General features: G+C 42.8%; 1 protein-coding gene across 4 annotated transcripts; it reads right to left on the minus strand.

The window, feature by feature from the left end:
- Positions 1 to 807: 807 nt before the first annotated feature.
- Positions 808 to 21,630, minus strand: etv1 (ETS variant transcription factor 1; the record flags this gene model as incomplete). 4 transcript variants are annotated; one of them, XM_083917655.1, is made up of 12 exons in its annotated part: positions 808 to 1,102; positions 2,172 to 2,273; positions 3,673 to 3,842; positions 3,951 to 4,019; positions 4,116 to 4,184; positions 7,101 to 7,348; positions 8,378 to 8,566; positions 9,671 to 9,800; positions 16,068 to 16,121; positions 20,669 to 20,716; positions 21,045 to 21,135; positions 21,586 to 21,630. In XM_083917655.1, the coding sequence occupies 12 exons, from the start codon at positions 21,628 to 21,630 to the stop codon at positions 881 to 883; spliced, it is 1,437 nt and encodes a 478-aa protein (XP_083773781.1). In that variant the 3' UTR covers positions 808 to 880. The 4 variants fall into 4 exon arrangements, with proteins under 4 accessions (XP_083773781.1, XP_083773782.1, XP_083773783.1 ...); XM_083917656.1 differs by lacking the exons at positions 20,669 to 20,716; positions 21,045 to 21,135; positions 21,586 to 21,630 and adding an exon at positions 19,927 to 19,987; XM_083917657.1 differs by lacking the exons at positions 16,068 to 16,121; positions 20,669 to 20,716; positions 21,045 to 21,135; positions 21,586 to 21,630 and adding an exon at positions 19,927 to 19,987.
- Between the last annotated feature and the right edge of the window lie 1,273 nt (positions 21,631 to 22,903).

Raw genomic sequence — 22,903 nt, forward strand, 5'->3', positions numbered from 1 at the left:
ATGAGTTATTTTACAGCGGCCTGACGCTTCGTTGATTCTCCTACACACAGGCCGTATTTTCATCAGAGCAATTCAAGGTGCGTCTTTGTGTCTTTACGTTACTGACCCACTTTCAGGATGATCCAGGGGTTCATTTATGTCATCACAGCAAAAACACCTACATGATGAGATCTACAGTTTGATTGGACGAAGGGGCAGAGATCGTGGACGGACAAGAGGTGTTGTGATCAGACTGACAGCGAGGTGGTTCTCGCTGACGGTAGCTAAATGTCTCTTTTATTATTATCACATTACTTTTTCAAGTCTCTAATCGTGTCACTTCACCATAAAAAGCATCGTTACAATGCGTTGCCAGGGTTCACTTTAAATGAGCGTGAAAGTACAGGATGGCTGTTTGAGGACAAACAAGTCGAAAGGGAAGTGATCGTCCTTCCGGTTCGAGAGTTTCTTTTGCAGGAAGTCCAAGATTCAGACCTCGGGGTGGCCGTGAGTTAGCCGTTGAGTCCTGTCTCACCAGGGTGCCACATGCTCAAAATCATAAGAATAAAAATGTAAAGATTCCCACATTAATGTACAAACATAAACAATGGTAAAAAGCCAAACACGTAGCTAGCCCCTGGCAGGTTAACACCGCGCTTCCTGTCCATAAAGTGCACTCTCCATCCTGCTGTGCGGCTTGAACGTCAGGAAAAAAAAGAGGACGTGTGTGTGTTTAGGTGAGAGAGAGAGAGAGTGAAGGGGAGCTCCGCTGCATGTGTTTGTTCAGTCTTATTCCCGGAGCGACTGTGAATTAGAGGACACGACAGCCTCAGGTGTGTGGACGGAGGAGGCGGGGGGAGGGTAGAGTGGAGGTGTGTGTGTGTGTTTGAGTGGGCTGGCGTTAATAAACATAGCCCTCGCTGTAGGGGTGCGGTGGGCAGTAAGGGCCCTCCTGTACGTAGGCCATGTTTTCGTCAAAGTGCGACAGCGGCACCGTGTCCTCCTCGTTGATCTGCCGCTCCATGTCCGTCTTCAACACCGGCCGCTGATTGTCGGGAAACGCCATGGAGAACAAGGCCTCGGGGTCGCACACAAACTTGTAGACGTATCTCTCGCCGGCCACCTGGACGCAGACGGACAGGACGAGGTGGGGAAATAAATGAGGAGGGCATTTTGGTTTGGACGGCTTTGAGAACGCACACACAGCAAGGCGAGGAACCATCACGCTTAAAACACGACAAAACATTATCACAAGATACTAAAATGGCCGAGAAAAATATAAATCTTTCACAAACATTCCAAAAACAATCTCATGCAACTACCGTCGTTCATCAGATCAGTGCTTAAACCGCTTGAATTCTCATGAACTCGAATTTCTCCTATCTCTTAATATTTACGGATAACGCAAAATAATCACAAAGGAAAGCAACAAAAACGGTTTCAAGTCAAGTTACATTTGAGTATTTTGTGCCTCAGACACTTAAATGAAGGTGAATAAAGAGTGGTGGGTTGTTTTTTTTAAGCAGTTTAATTGAAGTTTGCCTGATTACTAACTCCCTCCACACACTTGAGGTTAAACTCAGTCACTGAGACGTCATCTGTGTCCCAAAAACACACCACAAACTAACTCTGGGCAGGTTTTGAATGTAGTGTGTTCACTGAGACGTCATCTGTGTCCCAAAAACACACCACAAACTAACTCTGGGCAGGTTTTGAATGTAGTGTGTTCACTGAAAGCAACTAAATACGGTTACAAAATGGAGGAGCTGCTCACAGCTGGTAGCAATCCAGACTAATTGTGGACGGAGGTGAAACAGCTCCAGGAAATCTATTCTTTAAGTTTAACTGACTATGACACTTTTAAAGTTGCAGTTTCATGGACGTCTGACGGAAGTGTTGTATCATGTCCTGCGTAGAATCAAACATTTACATTTGCAGATTGAGTAACTGCAAAACATCCGAGGACAAAGGATTTGCAAGAACACGTTTTAAAAGCCTCACTCTTCATCAGGTTTTTTGAGATGCTCCACCTCCTTATATCAGCTAAGCCCCTCCTTTAACACAGGTGCTATCAATCAGGCTCGTTTGGTGTGAATACGCTCCAAGCTTGTTTTTAGGACTTGAGCAAATCTGATCTCCTAAGATGTTCTTTACTTTTTTATTGTTGGCACATATTCTTGTGTCTCTTTTACCTTTTGCATGATTCCCTTCTCGTAGTAGTAGCGCAACGATCGGCTGAGCTTGTCGTAATTCATCGCCGGTCGATTCTTCTGTATCCCCCACCGGCGTGCCACCTTTGCACCACAAAAGATAAACAACACAAAGGCAGTCGGTAAACAAAGCCGAGAGCAGGATGCCAAAAAATGCAGACGCGTCAAACACAAGCACGCACGCACGCACGCTCCACCTCGTTTCCTGACAACACCGATGTGGCAGCTGAATTGTTAAACAAACTTATTAATCCATATTTTCCTAATAACAGTAATTAGAGTGCGCCCAAGCTTGAGCAGACCTGACCAGGGATGTGTTCATTAGGAGCTTGTCACACACCCAGTGGAGGAGGCAGCAGATGTTACAGCACCTGTCTACCAGACCACCCACCACCCGGCCTCGCAGTCCAAACCCGACAGCCTCACACGGTGGCAGCTTCTCCTCTTCTCCTCTCTTCCCTTTCGCTGTCTCCTTTTGTTCACCTCTCTTGGTTTTTTCTAGGAACCTTTCATAAAAATTATATATAAATAAGTGCCGTCTTTTCTTGCCGACATGCTACACCTGCCCGGTGAAAAGGCAGAAGCTGCTCGCTAACGTTTGTCTGCGGCGTCCCTGAAGCGAGTGCGTTTGGTCACCTGATGGCATGAATGGGTCCCCCTGTTAGCTGCAGCTGGCCCGTGCCTCTAGACACTGTCGGGCTGCGTGGACGGCTGCCAGGTACCCCTCTATCTCCTCTGTGCTACACCCCCACCCCCAACCTGCATCCTCCTTCATCCTCCAACAGTGTGCGACAGTGACTGAGCCCCACTGTGTGTGATGTGGGCGCACACAGACCCAGCCTCTGTCTCTCGTTGAAAAAGCCCAACCGTCAACATTGGTCATATTTTTAGGAATACGTCCCGTGAAATATTTAGCAGGCGCTGGCCTTAAGGCTCAGCTGGATGACTGTGGTTGAGCACAAGGTAAATAAAAGACACTATTATGGCAGATCCAGATATGACTTTACCATTTAAAGAGTGGACATCTTTATATGTCTTGTTTTATCACACCAGCAGCTCAAAACTTAAAAAAATATCCAGTTTACAATGATGAAAAGGTGAGGAAAGCAGCAAATCCTCACACTTTGATTTGCTGGAACAAGCAAAGCATCGGCATTTCCTTTGAATAAATGATGCAATTGTTGACAATTTTCTATCAATCCACCAAATGGACTAAGGATTCGAGTATTCAAAGGTTTCTATGTCACACGCACAAGAAATATGTTAAGTGAAGTACAATGAGGCGTGCTCCTAGTGCTGTGCTAAAAGAGCAATGGGAAAAATAAGAAATATAAAGGATAAGCTTTATATTGACGTTGTTTTAAACTTGTTTTCTTTATTTAAAGTGTCCTCGGGTGACGCAAAAGGTGCTTAAAATCAGATCTATTACCACAAAGACTTTGGATAAAAAACATTTAAATAGAAGCAATGATGTCTCTCTCACCTCCTCCGGCTCGATGAGCTTGAACTCCATGCCGCGGCCGGTCCAGGCGATGAAGTGAGAGTTGGACGGGTCGTCCAGCAGAGCCACCAGGAACTGCCAGAGCTGCAGCGAGCCTCTGCGCTGGTACGATGGGCCCTCGCGGTACAGCCCTGACTCCTGCTTGATGTCACCTAGAGGACACGACAAAGCGGTACTGTATGGTGTTTCAACACAGCTACACACGTGGCAGTTTTTAGAGTAGTATTTAAAACTCTTCGGTGAACTCGGGGAGCACTCACCTTCAACCTTTTCAGGCACCACGCAGGTATCATCATAGAAATGCCTCGCCACTTTGTCAAACATACAACCTGGAAAACAGGATAAAAGAAGGGAGTGTTTGACATTATATTCAGCACAAATCCAAAGTGCCCCATCACAACATTCACTGGTATCAGCGCTGGTACCTTCAGTCCTGTTGGAGTGAGCCAGATAGCCGTCTTGCCGTAAGTAGACAGAATGGCAGCTAGGCACTTCTGCTGAAAGCCAGGCAAAGAATGGAGAGTGGGTGTTAAAGGGCCCGAAGGCAGCATTAAGAACACTATCTCAGTTATCTGAGAGCAGTCAAAGCCTGTTCACTCAATGCACCAGTGGCTCTGATTAAAGAACATGCCCCCCAGCAATGGCTTCCAGCCACAGGCGAGCTCACTATATCACCCTGCTAATACTCGCTCGCAGCGTCTCCACTCAGAGGAAGATTTACTACCGAATAAAAACACGGCGCTTGTGTGGAAACACAGGCTGAACTGATGTAAGTTTTATTCATAATGGGAGGGGGTCATCGTAGAGCTCGTACACACTTTATTTTCCCCAGATCAGAACCACCCGGACCTGGAGGCGTCCCTGACTTTTCCACTGAATGTTGTGTCACTGCAGCAAATGTTGTTATTGATTTAAAGGCCCTGAAAACACATTTTCTCAATCAGGTTTGGAGCTTGAACAACATGAAAACACTATTTTCTGCTCAAATTAAAACACAGGTCTCTATTTTTCTCTGAGCTCTTCTTATTGGTTTGTAATGATGATGGGAAAATGTCACACATTTGTCACATATTTTATTTTTTTTTTAACTTTGATTGTTGCTTATTTTAAAATAAGGGATTTAACATAAAATGTGCATGAGTCCACGTCTGAATCTCAAAGCTTCAATCCTTCTTTAATATATATTTATTTCCTTCATCAACATCACTAACTACAGTCGTGATTCTGTGCCATTTATGAACCAACAATCATCATATTTAAAAGATTTTGTATCTGATCATATCATTCTGTACAAAGAAGCCTGTATCCACCCGTTCGCTTTACGACACTGTCCAAATTGACTCATCCATTTGCCGTATATGTCAGAACCTCCCACAACACAGACATCAAAAAACAGCCAAACAGGTTACAAAGTGAATGTTCAATAAACAGACAGCGGCCCTTCATTTAGGCCCATAAACATTTCTCTGAACTTCATCAAAGTAATGGGCTTGTAGAGGAAATTGCTGCTAATGAAATTACCAGCTCCCCTCCCATCCTTTCCAACAGGCCTGCTCCAGTCAACATGCTCCACTGTGACTGCTAATAAATTCACTCTGATGCTCCAGCTTGGACATACAGGAGAGGACAGGACAGACGGGATAGGACGGGACAGCACAGGACAGGAGAGACAGGACAGGAGGACAGGACAGGACAGACGGGACAGGACAGGACAGGACAGGAGAGGACAGAAGGGACAGGACAGGGCAGGACAGGAGAGGACAGACGGGACAGGACAGGGCAGGACAGGAGAGGACAGACAGGACAGGACAGGAGGACAGGACAGGACAGACGGGACAGGACAGGAGAGGACAGGACAGACGGGACAGGACAGGACAGCACAGGACAGGAGAGGACAGACAGGACAGGACAGGACAGGAGGACAGGACAGGACAGACGGGACAGGACAGGACAGGACAGGAGAGGACAGACGGGACAGGACAGGGCAGGACAGGAGAGGACAGACAGGACAGGACAGGACAGGACAGGACAGGACAGGAGGACAGGACAGGACAGGGCAGGACAGGACAGGAGAGGACAGACGGGACAGGACAGGGCAGCACAGGAGAGGACAGACAGGACAGGACAGGAGGATAGGACAGGACAGACGGGACAGGACAGGAGAGGACAGACGGGACAGGACAGTGTACCTACTAAATGACTACCTATCCAAATTAGCCTAAAGCTACAATCTGATGCATCAAATGGTGATATTTATGTTTTCAACCGTACACAGTCCCTTAAAGAATATACCTTCTCTCTCCTTTTTAAAGATTTTTACAGTGTTGACTACCGATTGCTTGTTAGCATGTTATGTTCTTGAACTTCATGTTACAGCTTTCCTCTTTGTAATTAAGTCAAATGTACATTTAACATCCTGACTGGCTTCGAAACAGTTAATCGACAACCATTCTGATCATTGATTAACTGTTTAAGCCACTTATCAGGTGAAAATGTCACGAGCCATTTCCTGGTTCATGCGTCTTCTTCTTCTCTGTTTTAGATCATTATGAATTATATTGAATTTGGTTTTAGACTGCGGGCCAAACAAAACAAACAAATTAACCAACAAACTGAAAACATAGCATCATATAGGACTACAGGAATTACATTTTTCATTCTAATTTTGACAAAACTGATAACAAATGAATAAATAATAGATACGTCAATAACAAAATGCAATGAAATACTAGTTGCAGCCTGCTAGCTACAGAGAGTAGTAGATTATTTTGTATCTGGATGCTGCATCTATAATAGATTATGGCATCTAAGTGACACAAACATTACCAAAAACCCAGTTTCTTGGCTTTTCCCTGAAAAAAACGAAAGCTGTAACGTATAAAGAGACCTGAAATAGGCCCACAGTGTTTCTTTCTAGAAGTCATTGCCATGGGAAGAGGCTGCTTTTCTCCCTGACTGGTCACACAGACCCTCCTCCAGCTCGGCCTCTCCTGGGTCCTCTCAGTCCGCCTTGTGAATGAACCCAGCAGTCCGGCGTATGTTCATTCATGTCCTGATGTAGCCTCAGGCTCTGCGGAGGCTGAGGGCTGATGATCCCTTTACTCTCTAACTAAAGAGAGCGGACAAGCGTGGGAGGGCGGATTTTGGATTGTGACCAGGCATGGCCCCCCACTCCCCTCTTCCTCTCTCCTATTAGAGCACCACAGGAAATGGTGACCGGCACAGACACCCGGCCCAACCAGATCCCCTGCCCTAATAATGGGCAAACTCAATAAACGCCACCCCCGCCTCCCATGTCTCCTACCATTCCTGAAATGATAACACTCTGGCAGCTTTCCCTTCATGACTCTTTCCCTTACTATACTAGAGAAGTTCAAGCTCAACAACATACTTCTTCAAAAATCTCTCACCTGAGTCGTAGGTGAAGTCCCGCGGCTCCTGTTTGATCATCATGGTGGCGGGGTACGCGTGTGGTAGCGGTGCCCCCATCATGGCTGGGTGTTCAAACAGGGGGTCGGGATACTCCTGCTTGAAGCCTTGAGGAGGGAAGGGGATGTTGGGCTCTGACATCTGCCTGTGGTAGATGGGCCGGCTTTCCCGAGCCATCGTCGGCGGGGAGGGGAACGAGTGGCACGGCTCTGAGAGCTGACGTCGAAATCTGACGAGGGGCACAAAGTCAGTGGATTGATCATCAGACAGACAACAAGGAGACGTGGACTTACATTTTGTTTACTTTCACCGTGTTTACAGAACAAAAGGATGACAATGAAGGCCAAATTAGAGCAAAATAATTAATATTACATGACATTAAGTGAGCAGACTAAAATGATGTCAACTCAACAACCCATTTACTCGCTTTCACGAGCAGTGCTATGAAAGGTGGTCGAGAGCAGGGCTGCAACTCATGTTGTTGATTAATTCATGAATCTTTTGATCTATAAATATCAGAAGATGCTCATTGACATCTTCAAATTGCTTATTTGTACAACATCTCCAAATATTCACGTAACTATGACAGAAAATACCCACTGTTGAAAAGCTGCAACTAGAGACTGTTTCACCTTTTTTAAGCAGCAATAACAGGTAATAAATAAATATTAGTAATATTTGTCTGCCAATTGTTTTAGTTGAAAGCCCCAAAAGCTTTAATAAGTGAGATGAAAACACTGTTCACTGTCGATAATGAGCTTCCATGCTGAAATGAGATTAGAAATGTAACAAAGGCAGAACAGAGAACCTAAATTATGTTAAATAGGAATTAGTATTGCCAAGTCTTGTAAAATGAAAAAATTAAAAATCTGTTCACAACGATCTGCGGCTCCAAACCTTCCATTCACTTCTACTGCAGCTGTGTGCATCATGTAAAGACGCTGCTTTCAACAGAAAAAGGGCACTTTAGCCATTCTAAGTATCTAAATAAGAAAGCTACAGTAGCTTGCTGACACTCTGGGGTCAGGATCTCTTTAGATGTCATGTATCTGAAGGGTGGCCAGAGGGTTAGTCTCGCATAGTAAGCTAACAATTGTGGCAGTTTGTTGGCTCCTCCTACTGAACATTCGACTCAACCAGTGAGTTTCTACGGTGACTAAAACTGTGCTCTACATCTTATTAAAATCTCTTCTGAGCTAAAAGCCTCAGATGTAAATAAGATGTAAATGTAAAAGGCCGCGGGGCTGAGCTGCAGTACCTGTGGTCCAGAGAGTAGGCGTTGTCAGGGAGCGGCTGCGAGGCCGGTATGTGGGCGTAGGTCCTGTCTGGTTTGGGTGTCGGGGCTGCCGTGGGTGAGGCATGATGGAGGGGGGACACAGGGGTGCTACAGGGGGGCGTCACTGGGCTGGAGGGCTTCATTCCTGCAGGCTGCTTCTGCTCATAGGCACTGAGGCAAACAGGAGAAGAGTCACATTATGCTTCGGGTACTGCAAGTGTTTGTCCAGAGTGAATATGTGAGCTGACATGATGATGGAGGATCTGACATTACAGCAGTCATCATGTGCTTTGTGCTTCATCTTACAGATTCTGTTGTTCATATGCTTTTGGTGAGGTAAATGTGGAAGATACTACAAATGAAAATGAAAATATATTTGAGAAAATAAAGAATAAATAGATTGTTCCTTTAAATTAAAATACATCTTATTTTGTTACTTTACTTCGTCTTTGAATTGACAAACTGTCAAACGAAAGACAGATTAGTTAAATCAAAGTTAATGGTTGCTTTTGCCCTCCGTATCCTGTTCAGGTTGAATTTTTTTAAAGGACGTTTGGTAAAAATATCCTATATTTTCTGTATTATTTTAAACCTCTTTTGTTTTCCATATATTTGTCCTTCATTAGTGTCTTTTTTCAAATCAAATGTTAGCTCGGACACATGCCGACTTGATTTCTGTCACCAGGTGAGCAAATGAATCACGCAGATGATTCACCACTTACGAAACCGTTCCTCTCTGCATACGAGGTCATTACACGAGCATGCAAATATAATGGATAGTATGCATTGCAAATCAAATCAGTTCAGCGTGACTGTACTTGTCATAAGGTGCTTTATTGTATTTTTTTAAAAGGGAAGTAAGACATCCAGCAGTTTCTGGTTTAGTTCATATAAAAAGTTGTTAAGAAGTGTTTGCAAAGTCATTTTCAGATAAATAAAATCTTAATATATAAGATGTACAGCCGAACAATTGAAAATGGATGGAACAACAACTGAAGTTCAACATGATTGGGTGAAATAAACTGATGCTGGGTCAAAGTATGAATAATAAAAATGTTGTCATCATTTTAAATTAATGACAATACTGGTGCGAATAATCGTGCTCAAATAGTATTATTATTATTATTTTTTTTAAAACAATAAAGCTTTTGTTTCATTGTGGAACCAAAGAACAAATGGTGGATACTTTTTAATGTTGCCAGTTTGAAGCGGTTGTCTTTTAGGGGGACATTTAAAGTCTTTTGGAAGTATGTATTGGTGTCATGTGGTGCCCACCTGACGTTGTACGGGCACTTCTCCCCATACTGGAGTTTGAAGGGCCGTTCCTGGCTACAGTTGGAGCTCAGCTCTGAACACGGGCTGTGCAACTCCCTCTTGATCTTCAGCTGCAGTCCGTGGAAAGCCACTACACACAGAGAGAGAGGGAGAGAGAGGAGAGAGAGAGAGAGAGAGAGAGAGAGAGAGAGAGAGAGAGAGAGAGAGAGAGAGAGAGAGAGAGGGAGAGAAATCTAATTTAAATACCGGATGAAATGAAAACTTAACTTGTTAGGTATCAGATAATGAATGGGGGGTTTTAAGAGCAAATTACAGACGGATGACGTTTGTTAGTGCTCAGTGTTTTTGCGAGTGTTTACAACATAACGTTATTTTTGGCAGGGCAAATAAGCCTCTGAAATAGCATTTTTAATATCCCTAGACTAAAATTCACTCAGTAAACTTTTTTTTTTAGAATAAGCAGCTGGTTGAGCCACCTCTATCCTCATTTAGGTCGCATCCTACAAATCACTCACAAAGACAATCAAATGAATATATTTTCTTCGGGTTTTAATCAGTGGCTTTATGTTCCTGTAGCGGATGATGTGACTGGTCTGTAACTACATATTTAACAGTATTTAACTAAAGGTTAAAGCTGCCTAGCCCTTCCTCTGCGTACTACAATGTGGACCACATGCATCAGCTCTCTCCACACACAGATGCAGATACCGGTACGTGTTCCTGAATGTGCACCAGGCCATCGCTGATTAAGAGAGTTCATGATGGATAAGTTCAAGTTAAAAGACTTTTCTAAGCATCCGTCCGCCAACATATTTGACATCACTTACACAAACAACTCACTTTAAATCTCATTTGTTCGGCCTCTATCCTGACAGGGACTCTGTTAGTGAAATATGACAATCATAAAAGTGGGTGTGCGACGGGCTCCTATAAATGCTTTATCCGCTTTCAGCTGGCTGTCAATACGTTCCAGACGACAACAACAGGGCTCATTGATCTGGAGGGGAGGGGGGGACTGCACTCTCCACCTATGGCCCCACAGTGAGCCTGGTGCATCTGAGAGGCTGTTAAGTGCCTGATCAGTCCTGATTAACATGCCATCATCTCAAGTCATGATCAACGCTAATCCAATTGGCTGCGCTTCTGACGAAAACCCAGTCAGTCAGAATTAAGTCAGGCTCGGGTTGCCTCTGCGATCGCCGTCTCACCGCGGCTGCACACAAAGCGGCGGTGAAGCCATCCCACAGCATCCCACAGTTGAAGGGAATGATTTTTGACTGATGTTTCAGTTTGAGAGACAACCTTTTTTTTCCTGAGTTAAAAACAAAAACAACCTGAAATCATGAATGGAGAAAGGGAATCCATCAACTCCTGGTTTGACTAAAGTACAAACATTTGGACATTTGATGACCCAAAAGGCTCAAATCTGGGGTTTGGGGGTATTTTTCTTTTAAATACACCCACAGTCCAGACGGTCTCTAAGCTCTAAGGAGCTGAGAGAAGACGATGTTTTGGGGAGTTTTCTCACGGCTGACTGACAGCTGCCGTACGAGCAGGGGTCGATCTGCCAACACCCCATCTGACGCACAGCCGAGCCCCTGGGGGACGGGCCACACGGGCCCGGCATGACAAAGCTCAGGGGTTGTTCGCAGCCCTCGCTGGGGGCCTGACCTTTCCGGGTCATCGATCGGAGGTCAAAGGGACACTTCCTGAGGGGAGACCTTTGACGACGCTGGCATGGAAAAGCCTCGTTAAGGGATTACAGAGTCAAAACAATGCCTTAGTTTTGAATGCTGGGATAACAATCAGTGTCACTTTAATTACCAGCTACAATAAGCATACATTTATTTCTTTTTCCGAGTTCAGAACAACTCCTTAGACTCCTGGTTTGCAGCCCACCTCATGCTGCACTACATTTCTTCATTTCACACTAAATCAACACGAGTTTATTCAATTTACATGTGTCTATAAAACATACTGTGTTTAACTATGCATCACATCAGCTATTAACAATAGCTCCACATGTGCTGCAGCCCAGGGCCTTAAATTAGAAATGGAAATGTCACAATAGATTTCGTCAGTGGGGTGCCAAGGTACACAAATCAATAGCGAGGGCATTGCCTCTGACTAAAACAGAGACTTCCTTTTTAGTCCAGAATGTCATGCCCATCACTCCTTGATTGCTCTCATTATCTACATATTGATTAACTGAGATGGTAGGGTGTTTAAAAGTAGAAGCAGTTAGAACAATTACTGGGTCTATTTTGAATGCAAATGTTTTTTTCCTCCTTCTGTGTTATTAACTCAGATATACTGCAATTTGCTTTGGTCTTTGGTGTGCAGATTCAACAGTAATCTGAAAAAAACACAACTCTGTTTGTTTCAATTTTATAATACATAAGGAAGGAAAGATTTAAGGTGCCAGATTTATTTGATCTTCTTACATTTCCTTATAAAACTTCTATTAATGACATTTTAACTACCAATGTTCTGGCAATCCTTTTGGGCCATTATCGTTAAACTCTTGGCCCGAAATGTTGTGTATTCTCAGGTACAAACGGTGTGTTTTGGCAGAACCAGAGTCTACGTTTGGCAGATATTTCTCCAGTCCATTCATAAAAAAATACAGGTCTTTTGGCAACAGCGAAAACCCCTCCATTCCATTTTCACCTACTGTAGGTGCTCGCCTTTGCTGTTAAATGATGGAAGCTCAGATCTGCTGGTAACGTGTGGCCTCATTTTACACCTCCTCTACTCCTTCGTTCCCTGCTAAGTTATGCTAATGGTAAGCATCTGTGTTGGAGTTTGAGACAAAGAAAATTTCTCCTTTTCCTCCTTCAGCCTGAGGACACTTTTGCTTCGAGGCCGCTCACATGCTGCTTCTGTGCTGCATGGATGGAGAGTGCGAAGACGACATTGAGAGAAACTGCCATAGCTTCTTGAGAGGTGATAAATCGGGTGCCAAGGAAATGTAAAATAACACTCAGGGAAAGGAATTTCAAACCCGTCCTTTCTGATACAATCTTTGATGAGACAGTAGTCCCCAACACTCCCTCTCTAGTTCATTTTTTTAGTTTACAGCTTTTATTATAATTCTAGCTGTCAACTGAACAGAATACCAAAACATAAATAAAAATATGTTGCTTTACTTTACGACAGTTCAGTTGAAGCAGACGTAAAACTACCCGGGTAAAAATCGATTTATGTAAAAATAAAAAGCAGCTAATTCAAAATGAGAGTAGCCTAGAAAAGAGTTATTCTAATTTTGAAGCCTAAATTTTAATGGATTTAATTTTCTGAGAATTTAATTCTGAAATTAATTAAACTGTCAGAATATTTAACAATGAAAAACTATTGAGGCTACACTAATTGTTTCTTTTACTAATGCTACCAAAAAGCTATCACTGATAGCGAACTAGCTAGCAAACAATTAGGCTAACAACCCTACTGGACAAATTACATTTCGGCTAATTCTAACTGTAATATCAATTAATGTGAATATTTACAGTGAACACTAGTTAACTTTACATACATTTGTCAATACTATTGTTGTTACACTAGTTGTTTATATAGCTAACACTACTAGCTAGCAAATGCAGATAGCAAACTATAGCTAGCAAACAATAGGCTAACAACATTACTGAACAAATTATATTTGGCTAATGCTAATTATGCTTCTATCAAATACATTTTATTATTATTTTGATAATGCTACAGACTGCATGGCTACCACCTAGCAACACAGATCACAAACTAGCTACTTTGACTATTGTTAACATTTAGCCTAAACTTAACGCTAGCTACTGTACCTTTACATTTATGAAATAAATTCTATTGTTGCACCGTGCAATGGAATAAATTGACTTCCTAGTAAATCTAGCGAGAAGTTCTCCAAGTTGCCAACACAGCTGATGACTTCATGCTTATTTGAAGAGACAAAATTTAGACCGAAATGTAATTTATGTTGTAATTGAATGCAACGCTTGAGCCAAATTGTTCTCATGTAATAAATTAAAGCGTATACTGACTATAAAAGTATACTAACCTCCCCAAAATAGGCTACTGAATTATCTTAAAGAATAAAGCTGCTGTTAATCATTTATTTTTTTATTGTCACCAAATTTAGATGAACAGAGAATCAGGTCACAAATATTTAGTTTACATTTTTACATTTGACTAGACCCACTACTTAAACAGTTTGGCGCTGTAGTTTTTAGCAAACAACACTCAAAACAACAGTACATTATGCATTTGTTGGGAACTTAAATTGTTTTTGAACAACAATGGCGCTCTATCGCACAAAGGAATGAGGAAGATACTTGTTAGTATGATCAATTTACTGTTAATTTTACTTGTTTGTGGCATTTGTTGACAATAAGGAGCATATAGTAAGTTGCTAGGCCTATCCTTAAAGTATACATCAAAGCTGCTTTTCTGCAGTGAAGAGATTTACTCCATGTAGTGACTTCTACTCTTTCCCACGGTCGTTCTCTTTTCACTCTTACATACAACTTCTAGCTATTTGTCTTTCCATCTCCATCACTGTCTCTCTACCTCACCGTCCACCCCTCCATCTCTCGGCTTGGTGAAACCCATATGGGAGAGCTGCCGGCTGGGATGCCTACTCAAGCGCCCAACCACGGTGCCCTCACCCTCCCGCCATCTGTTAGTGCCTCTCCAGTCTGCTGCAGGTTTGCCAACAGGACAATTCAGATGGTCAGCAGTCTCCTGCCACCGTGGCCACCCACCCTGGCTACCTCTGAAGGACAACGGGACAGTCTCGTTGACCTCTGGTTCTCTACTGTACACCACACCACTCCTCCATCTTTGATTAGAGGGTAGGCTGATTTACACCAAAGGCTTGGGTTATTAATTTACTTTTGTGGTTGTGTTCTGAACAATTCAAAAGCAAGCCACATTAATTGAAAGGATTTGAGAGGGCAAATATGTCAAGGCCAAAAGGGAGGATGATGATTATTGTTTTTATACCCTTTCTGACTATGGGTAAGTCAATATAAGCTTGTCTTTATTAGTTGGTTGAGCAAAAATAGCTAAAAAAAGAATACATTCATGAAGAATATTCAACAAACGAAGGGGTAACGTAGGGTAAGACATTTAAAAGGCATGCACAAAGTTTGTAACATAAAAGCAAGACTTTTCAACAGTGTTTGGAAGTGAGCAAACATACACTCCCCTTTGTTTTTTTAATCTAGACAACCAATGAGAATCTGCTATGATCATATTATATTATATTAGATGAGAGGTGACCTTTTCTCTTTGTTCTAGTTCCTCACTTTTCCTTCATTTTCAAACTTTGTTTCCAGGTTAAAGGGCGTTGGGGACATAGGGAAGACTTGTTTTGTGTCTTTTCTCACAGTTTCCATGAGCGCTTTGGCTCATCTGAAAGACATGTGCTCTCTCCAGGTCCCACTGAGCTCCACTCACTCCGTTTCTGTCCCCACCTTGGCACTACCTTCCTCCAGAAGTGACTGTGCCAAGTCACTGTGCAACCACCGTGCACAACCAGGTGAAGTACGACTAACTACCTCATCCTTATTACTGCGGGTGGAAAATCAGCTCAGGTCTTATACATTTTTACTCAATTCTTGAGTTGTATTCTTTGAAATTTTATTTTTTTCTCCCTTATAAATGGAGACAGGAGGAAATAAAAGTATATTTGTATCCATGCTGTATATCAGGGGGCCAACAAGCCTTCAACTGAAAGGGATAAATGTAGTATTAACTAATATTAAACTGCCCGATTTAGAGAATCTAACCACACTGGATGGTTTGCACAAAAAGCACTTCTAGGAAAGGTCATGTAGGAGCACAATTTTATTCTAAATAGAATTTAAAAAAAACAGCCATCAATTGACAGCAGTTTGGCTTACGTGGAGATAAAAATATCACTTCAACCCCCTAAAAAAATCTGCCACAATATTCTGAAGTTTATGCAAATAAATAACAGTGCAATAATATCTCAGTGGTGGTGAGAGGTGCATGAAAAACAGAGGGAAGGGAGAGACAGATATAGAGACATAGAGAGAGGGAGAGAGAGAGAGAGAGAGAGAGAGAGAGAGAGAGAGAGAGAGAGAGAGAGAGAGAGATGCACCTGTCTGCAGACCCGCACGACTACTGCAGCTCTCCAGAGAGCACTTGTGCGAGCAAAGGTGAAGGTACTGAGAGACACGGAAAAACACACACCACCACATGCACTCACCCAGAGTACAAACACATCAGTGGAGACAAGTGAAAAAAACAAAAGACACGGTTCACACACACACACACACACACACACACACACACACACACACACACACACACACACACACACACAAACACAAGCATGCAAACAAACAGAGAGAGAGAGAGAAAATCGGCGTGGTCTCTTACTTACAGTTTTCAGTCTGGAAGTCTGGAACGAACTGCTCGTCATTGTCAGGAACTTGAGCTAAAGACACGAGCAGAGGAGAAGAAGAAGAAAGGGAATGATTGTTTCTGATGTTTATGGACAGCGCAGCATTGATCACAGCTCTCTGCAGCCCAAATACCCTCCTCTGGCAAACAGTCTCCTGGGACAGCAGGTTGGCTTATCCCAGCATTGTTTGCTTCTGCTGTCGGTTAAGGAAAATATGTTCTACAGGAAATCAGAGCGAGGAGCACTTTCATTTCCTTGGTGCCCGTGTTTTGTTAAATAAAAAAAAAAGTGCAATAAGGTTTCGAATGTTTGAGCAGCCTCTGGGTCACGACAACATTCATCTTATCAAAGTCATTTCTGTCTACAGTTAAATCCCAGACGTCTTGTTTCTTTAAAATTTGAACACATATAATTGAGATTATTTTACCTTGTTTTAAATCAAATAATCTATTTAAAAATAAATCAAAAATATATTTTACCAGATTTTAATTAAATTAAATCCTGAAGCCTTTTTTCTTCTCAACCATCTACCTTAGTGTGTCTTATATCAGCAAACAGAAACATTTAAAACAATTCACAAAATTAAAATAATGTAATTAATAATTTAATGAAAATGAGACTTCTATGGCTTGATCATACAAAACAATTACTTCTACTGCTACTACCAAAAATACAGATCTGACAACGTCAATGTACAAAATAACCTTGAAATGTTTTAAACAAATTTCTTTCCGTGATTTACTAAAGAAGTTGTGCAATGAACCATTTTTTTCAGCCTGCGAGGGGGTTTAACATTTTGCTTTGGGCGACAGTCTAATAATCTTCTTAATTCCACTTCCTGAGGTCGCCTTGTCCATTGACTGCGCCGCAGCCTCTGCTCTCGGTCCTTGCCAGCAGCCAAACACCCATTGTTAACAGTATCTAATTGGCTTCTTCCCTACTGTTGAATCAACCTGTACCTACCGAGTTCGGTCTGTTCCAAGCCTACCAACGCTTCACCTGCGCTTCAAACGCCCCTGCACTCAGGCTAATGCAAAAATAATGAAGCGCGCTCTGCTCCGGCTCCAATTAGGCATGCACATATTTATATCACACGTATTTACACTCAGTGACAGTTCTCCACGTCCCTCAAGTTCGTCTCATTCTGGCGAAAGGCAAGAGGAGATTTAAATGTGTCATTAGCACGTCTATTTATACACACAATGAGGTGGATTCTCATTATCACAGGATCAGTAACATGTCTCGACATGTCTAGAGATCTTGGGGAAGCAGAAAAAAAATCACTGATTTTCTAATTTTGTCACTCCTGATATGATCAGGGAGGGGTTTTTTTTCTTGCCAGAGGTGTGAATTGAGGACAGTAAACAATCAAAAGATCAAGAGGATAATTTGCTCCGTATTTTCCAACAATGTCAAGCAAGTGCAGAGGGCAGCAAACAAAGACGTGGCAGGATTTCACTCCAGGTTCTGCTCCAGTTAAACCTATCAAATACATAAACATCTATTGTATGAAGTTCTTTAAAATGGGCCTTTTTGCCTGGTTGATTTACTGTTGATCTGGAAAACAACTTTGCTGTTTTACTCTACATTATTACATGCTTTCATAAAGGGCCACAGCACGGAAATCTGAATATAATATTAACTGAAACAGTTTTAAAGGAAAGACATTACAGTGTAAATCACACTCGAACCGTCTAAAGGCCTCAACACTTTGACGTTTTTTCCCCCTTTTCTCTAAAGTCAAACCACATCATCCAAATCTGCCAAACCGACACAAGAACGCATGAAAACTACAAGGGTGAAACTCTCTCATCTCGTGATTACAACACAAACAAACTTGCAAAAACTTCACCGAACCTAACTCGGAAAGGGACACGGAGAGGAAAGATGAGAAAAAAAAAAAGAGAAGGCAGCAGTGTTTCTGTGTCCAAAGAGGAAGTACAGGATGGATGAGTCACTGGCCTCGGCCTGTGAATGAGCCAGCTGATCTCTGCAACAAACTCCTGGGGAGAACGGCAGAGCTGGAAATCTGCCGCCATTCACAAAAGAGAAAAAAATAAAAGATGGGGAGAAGGACAGAAGGGGGAAAAGGGAGCGAGGATTAAAAAAAAGGGAGAAGTTGTAAAGATGAGGCCTAGGTCGAGCGCCTAAGAGAGACTATTGGAGGCGTTTCCCTGCGACAGACGTGAGCGAGCTTGAGTTTTAAAGAGAGCTGATTTCAAAGACAATTTACACCGTCAGCAACGGAGAAATCATTGCATAAATAAAAGCAAAAAAATCCAAAGAATCAGACTTTTTTTTCCTGGTAAGAAAGGCAAAAAAAAACCTCGGTGAGGGTGGAAGGCAGAGGCGGTTCGTGGGGGTCAGTGCGCCTGTCAGCTGACGAACGTGCTCAACTTCTCGGCCCTGGAGTCGGAAATTCACTCCCTCTCCTAATTCCCCCTCTCGTTCCAATTACCTGAACTAATAAATCTCAAAATGAGACGGTATTCCTTTTCATCTTAATGGACAGGAAGTCATTCATTAAATCTACAATCTTGAAGAGCGCACATCATCACGTTGATCCACGACAGGCAGAACTGTAATCTTTAACAGTAATACCTCTTATCAGCCGCCGCCGTCTCTTTTCTCACTTTGGATACTGAAATATTAAAACGGTGTCTTATTCTTTTTCCAACGCCCTGCGGTGTGTGTGTGTGTGCGCCGCGCCGCGCCGCCTCGTAATCTAACTGCTGTCCAGATTTGGCTCAACTACTCCACTATCTGTTTCAAAGCATACTTTTCATTTTTAAAAAGCTTTGGATTGCACTGGGAGCATTTTCAAACGTGCTAAAGAATAGATGGAGCCCATCAATGATTGAGAGTCTTATTCACCTGTGTGCAAATTTCTCAAGACACTTTTCCAAGCGATGTATTACACCTCAATCCTTTTTTTTTAAAACAGGTATTCAAGTCAATTCAATTATACCGTGCACTTGAGAGTTCTACTTTACCACTAAAATTATGGCTGTACAACTTATGCACTGACTGATGTGTGGAAATAGACGCTGGCATTTGAGAGGTTGGCAGTTTTATTGTTATAATAAATGAAATTATAAAGAGTAGAACTTCTAACTGACCTGGTTTACACAAATAAAACAACATAATATTAAAAATGCTATTGTTTCTGGGTTTTTTACAGTAGATATCAATTTGTTATTATCATTTCTAATCATCCAAATTTCTATTAAAGGACTAAAAATATCCCCAACAGTAATTTTACAAATAACAGCTGATTTTTCAAAAGCATCACATTTTCTACTTGAACTTAAACAAATATTTTTTAAAGTAAATTAACACAAACCTTTAATATTAAATTACATATTACATAAAGCTCCGTATGTATACAAGTGAATATGCAGTGTAGCGTTACTATTATTACGTGTTTAAAATAACTGTTTTTACAGCTGTGCTTCGGTTCGTTTGCAGAGAAAATACTGGAAATTTGTTTTACTTTTCAGATTTATATCCATAAAATACTTAATATCAGCCTTTTAAAGCAATTCTGTACTTTCACGCCGTAAAACTTTACACTCTGTGTGGATTTCTGGTCTGACTCTGACAGAACAAATAAAAAACTACTTTAAATGACCCTGAAAATGTTCTACTTTTCACTGTAAAACTCTTAAACACCCAACCTCGCACTCTACTGACATATCAACTCTCAGATTACGTGCAGTATTCAAAACGAGTGAGATGCAAATACAAAAAGTCAGGCCAGAGAAACCAAGTGGAACATGCACATGCACATCAAAATACTTCAAAGTCAGAGCAAAGACGAACAATATTCACCACTAACCAAAACTTCGGTGCTGCAGACACGCTGGAAAGAGGACACTTGCACTTAAATCCTGAAGCATCACGTCTCAGTTAGACCACAATGAGCAAGTCTTGCCATTAGAGAAAAATATATTAAAAAGCAAAGAAATTGATAAATATATATATTTATAAAAAAAAAATCAACTGTCGCTTTCAGAGACTGATTATGGTGTTTGGAAAGTCTGCGATTAAAAGAAAAATTATAGATCCATTCTTTTTGTTTGCCGCCAAGAAATAAAATTGAAGAAGACAAGGTGATGGTACAGCTGGAGAAGATAGAGAGGTGTGCTGAGAGGCAGCAGGGAGAGAGAGAGAGAGAGAGAGAGAGGGAAAGAGAGAGAGCAGATGAGAGAGTGAGAGCGAGAGCTGGTAGGCTACAGCAGAGCTCTGGTGGAGGTGGAGGTGGTGGTGGCGGCGGCTGGCGTGCAGCGTGTTAGCTCCTGCCAAAAGCAGAAGAGACAGTGAGCGTCGGAGAGCCTTCTCCTGGTAATTTGTGATGACACTCTCTGGGTAGAGCCTCCTCTGTCTCCCTCAAGACCCCTCGCTCACAGTCTCTAATGTATGCATGACACACAAGGTGCCTCTTCCACACAGGCTTTTAATTGGACTGCAACGCTAGGCTTGTAACTCCAGGCAGCTTTTTTCCCCCCCCTCACAACCTATCCATTTTTACCCATGTCTCCTCCTTTTTTTTTTTTTTGCTCGAGATTTAAAACACTCACCTTCTGCCAGCCAAGTCTCCTGCAGCTGACTGAGGTCCTGGAAGAGCTCTGGAGGGGGAACCGAAGCAGAGAACAAGGGCTTGAAGGCAGTTAGAAAACACAGTCAAAGCCCCGGAGGAGCATCAGAAATAACTGACTTCATTACGCCGGGGGCTGATATGCCGTCAGAGCCGTTGGAGTTCAGTGGGCACGTGTGCCGCTAATAACAAGTCAATTTGTGTCTCTGACCACTGACAGGGGCTTGTGAGAATCATCACAGGCCGCTGTGTTGTAATTGAGATTCTGTAGTTAGCAGCGCAGGTGGCCACAAACCAATTGAATTTTTCTAAATGTTTAGGAGCCGTGAAATTAACTTCTCCCTCTGCCCTCTGCCTACCTTCGGTGTCCAGAGCCAGGTTGGACTTAATGAATTTTCTCTTTCTGTCATTTGCTGGCCTCTCGCAGCTTGTTGTCTTTTCTTGCCGCTTCTGTAAAAAGAAAAACAACAAAAACAAAAAACAAAGAGACACAAATGAGTTGATTCTTTTCTTCACTGGAGCAGTGAGTCTGCTGTTGGCTGCAGCACACGTGCAACTGAAAGAGCCTTTAATGAGCCAATCATTGATGCCTCACGCACAGAAAGCCATGCAAAAAGGACCTGTGCTTCACTCATCAGATATAATTAACAAGTCGTACCACGGTGCATGACCTATAACAGTGTGTACGGTAGTGGGCACCTTGTTTAGATGTTTATCTTTGATTATTAGATGAGACTTAAATGGTCCCTGAGGGAGAAATGAGTCTTGGCAGCAGTGAGAAAGACAGATGAGATCAGAACAACAAGTATTAGAGAGAAGTAGAAGACACGATATTAAGGATGCTGTGAAAGATCTGCATCTGTTATTTATTTGTTTTGCTTTCGGTCAATGATAACTCACTCTGGAGTTACAGTAAGGCACTTGCTGGTCGAGAAATCTTTCCATTCTGCACCTCTGTGGCTTTAATTGACGAGCGATCTGCCAAGTCTCCAGAGTCTCCTGTCCGGTCACCCTTCAAAAAGCGAGATGGATAGAAAGCAGAGAGAAAGAAGACATGAATGGATGCTTCATTCATTAAGGCACAGTTCAGTTCAGCTCAGTTCAGGGACCTCTTGCTCCTGTTTTATGACGGAGATTACCGGCAACACCTCCGGCGATGCTGTTAAAGTTAAATTGACAATCTGCAAATTCCGTGCGTAAACGCGGAGCGAGTTCAGGTGCCGGACGCAGCGACATGTTTTACGCGATATGATCCACTCATGAAGCAGAGGAAGTGTGGGGAAAAACTAACTTGAACTCACCCAGAGCCCTCGCTTTCATCCGCGCGCAGAGTGCCACGGGGCGGCTTCAGGATCTCCACAGTGCCGGCTGCTGCCTGCGCTTCTCCCCGCTCACTGTGTTGCTTTCTAGCGGCTTGGCATCGCCTCCCGGGGCCTCCCATGGAAACAAGCCGCACTCCGCTTCCTATTGGTTGTCAATGTCTTTCACAGGATCAGATTGCTGGCAGTCAATCACGCTGGGCTGCAGGCGGTGAGCACCGAAGTCAACGGGAACACTACACTACCGTGCAGTTTGGATAAAGGCACAACAACTCTGGAGTTTGGAGTTCTTTGTAAAAGCAGAAAATACGCACCAAACTTCAGCACCATTTGTAAAAGTTACACACATGCAAACTGCACCTGCACACACCCCTCCCCTCTCTCACACACACACACACACGCACACAGAGTAGTACCCTCTCTCCCTCTCGTATCCTCGCACACACGCACACACGCACACACACACTGTGTACTGTACACAAACACACCCCTCACTCCTCTCGCGGTCAAGTTTGTGTCCATGGTAACTGTGTTTTGAAGAGTCTCCAGAGGGACCTGCTTGAAGCGCCGGCTCTTCCCCCCCTGTAAGGGATACATTGTGACATTGTCGGGAGTGCCGAGGACCCGCAGGAGGCACTGACCTGGAAGTGAAGCGCAGAGCACCGGGAAAACTCAGAACAGCTTTAAAAAGCAAATAAGAAAAAACATGGCGCCCTAACACACAGGGCTAATACAAAACAGAAGTGTCCCAACATAAAGCTAGTGTAGGGGTTACATTTGTTTCGTTGGTATATTTCTCAGAATTCATGAATTAAGTTGTAAATATAACTACAAACTATATCCCTGACTGCCAAAGTACTTAAAATTAAAAATATAAATGGAACAACATGAATGAAAGG

The sequence above is a fragment of the Echiichthys vipera genome, assembly GCF_963691815.1.
Source record: "Echiichthys vipera genome assembly, chromosome: 8".
Lineage (NCBI taxonomy): Eukaryota > Metazoa > Chordata > Actinopteri > Perciformes > Trachinidae > Echiichthys > Echiichthys vipera.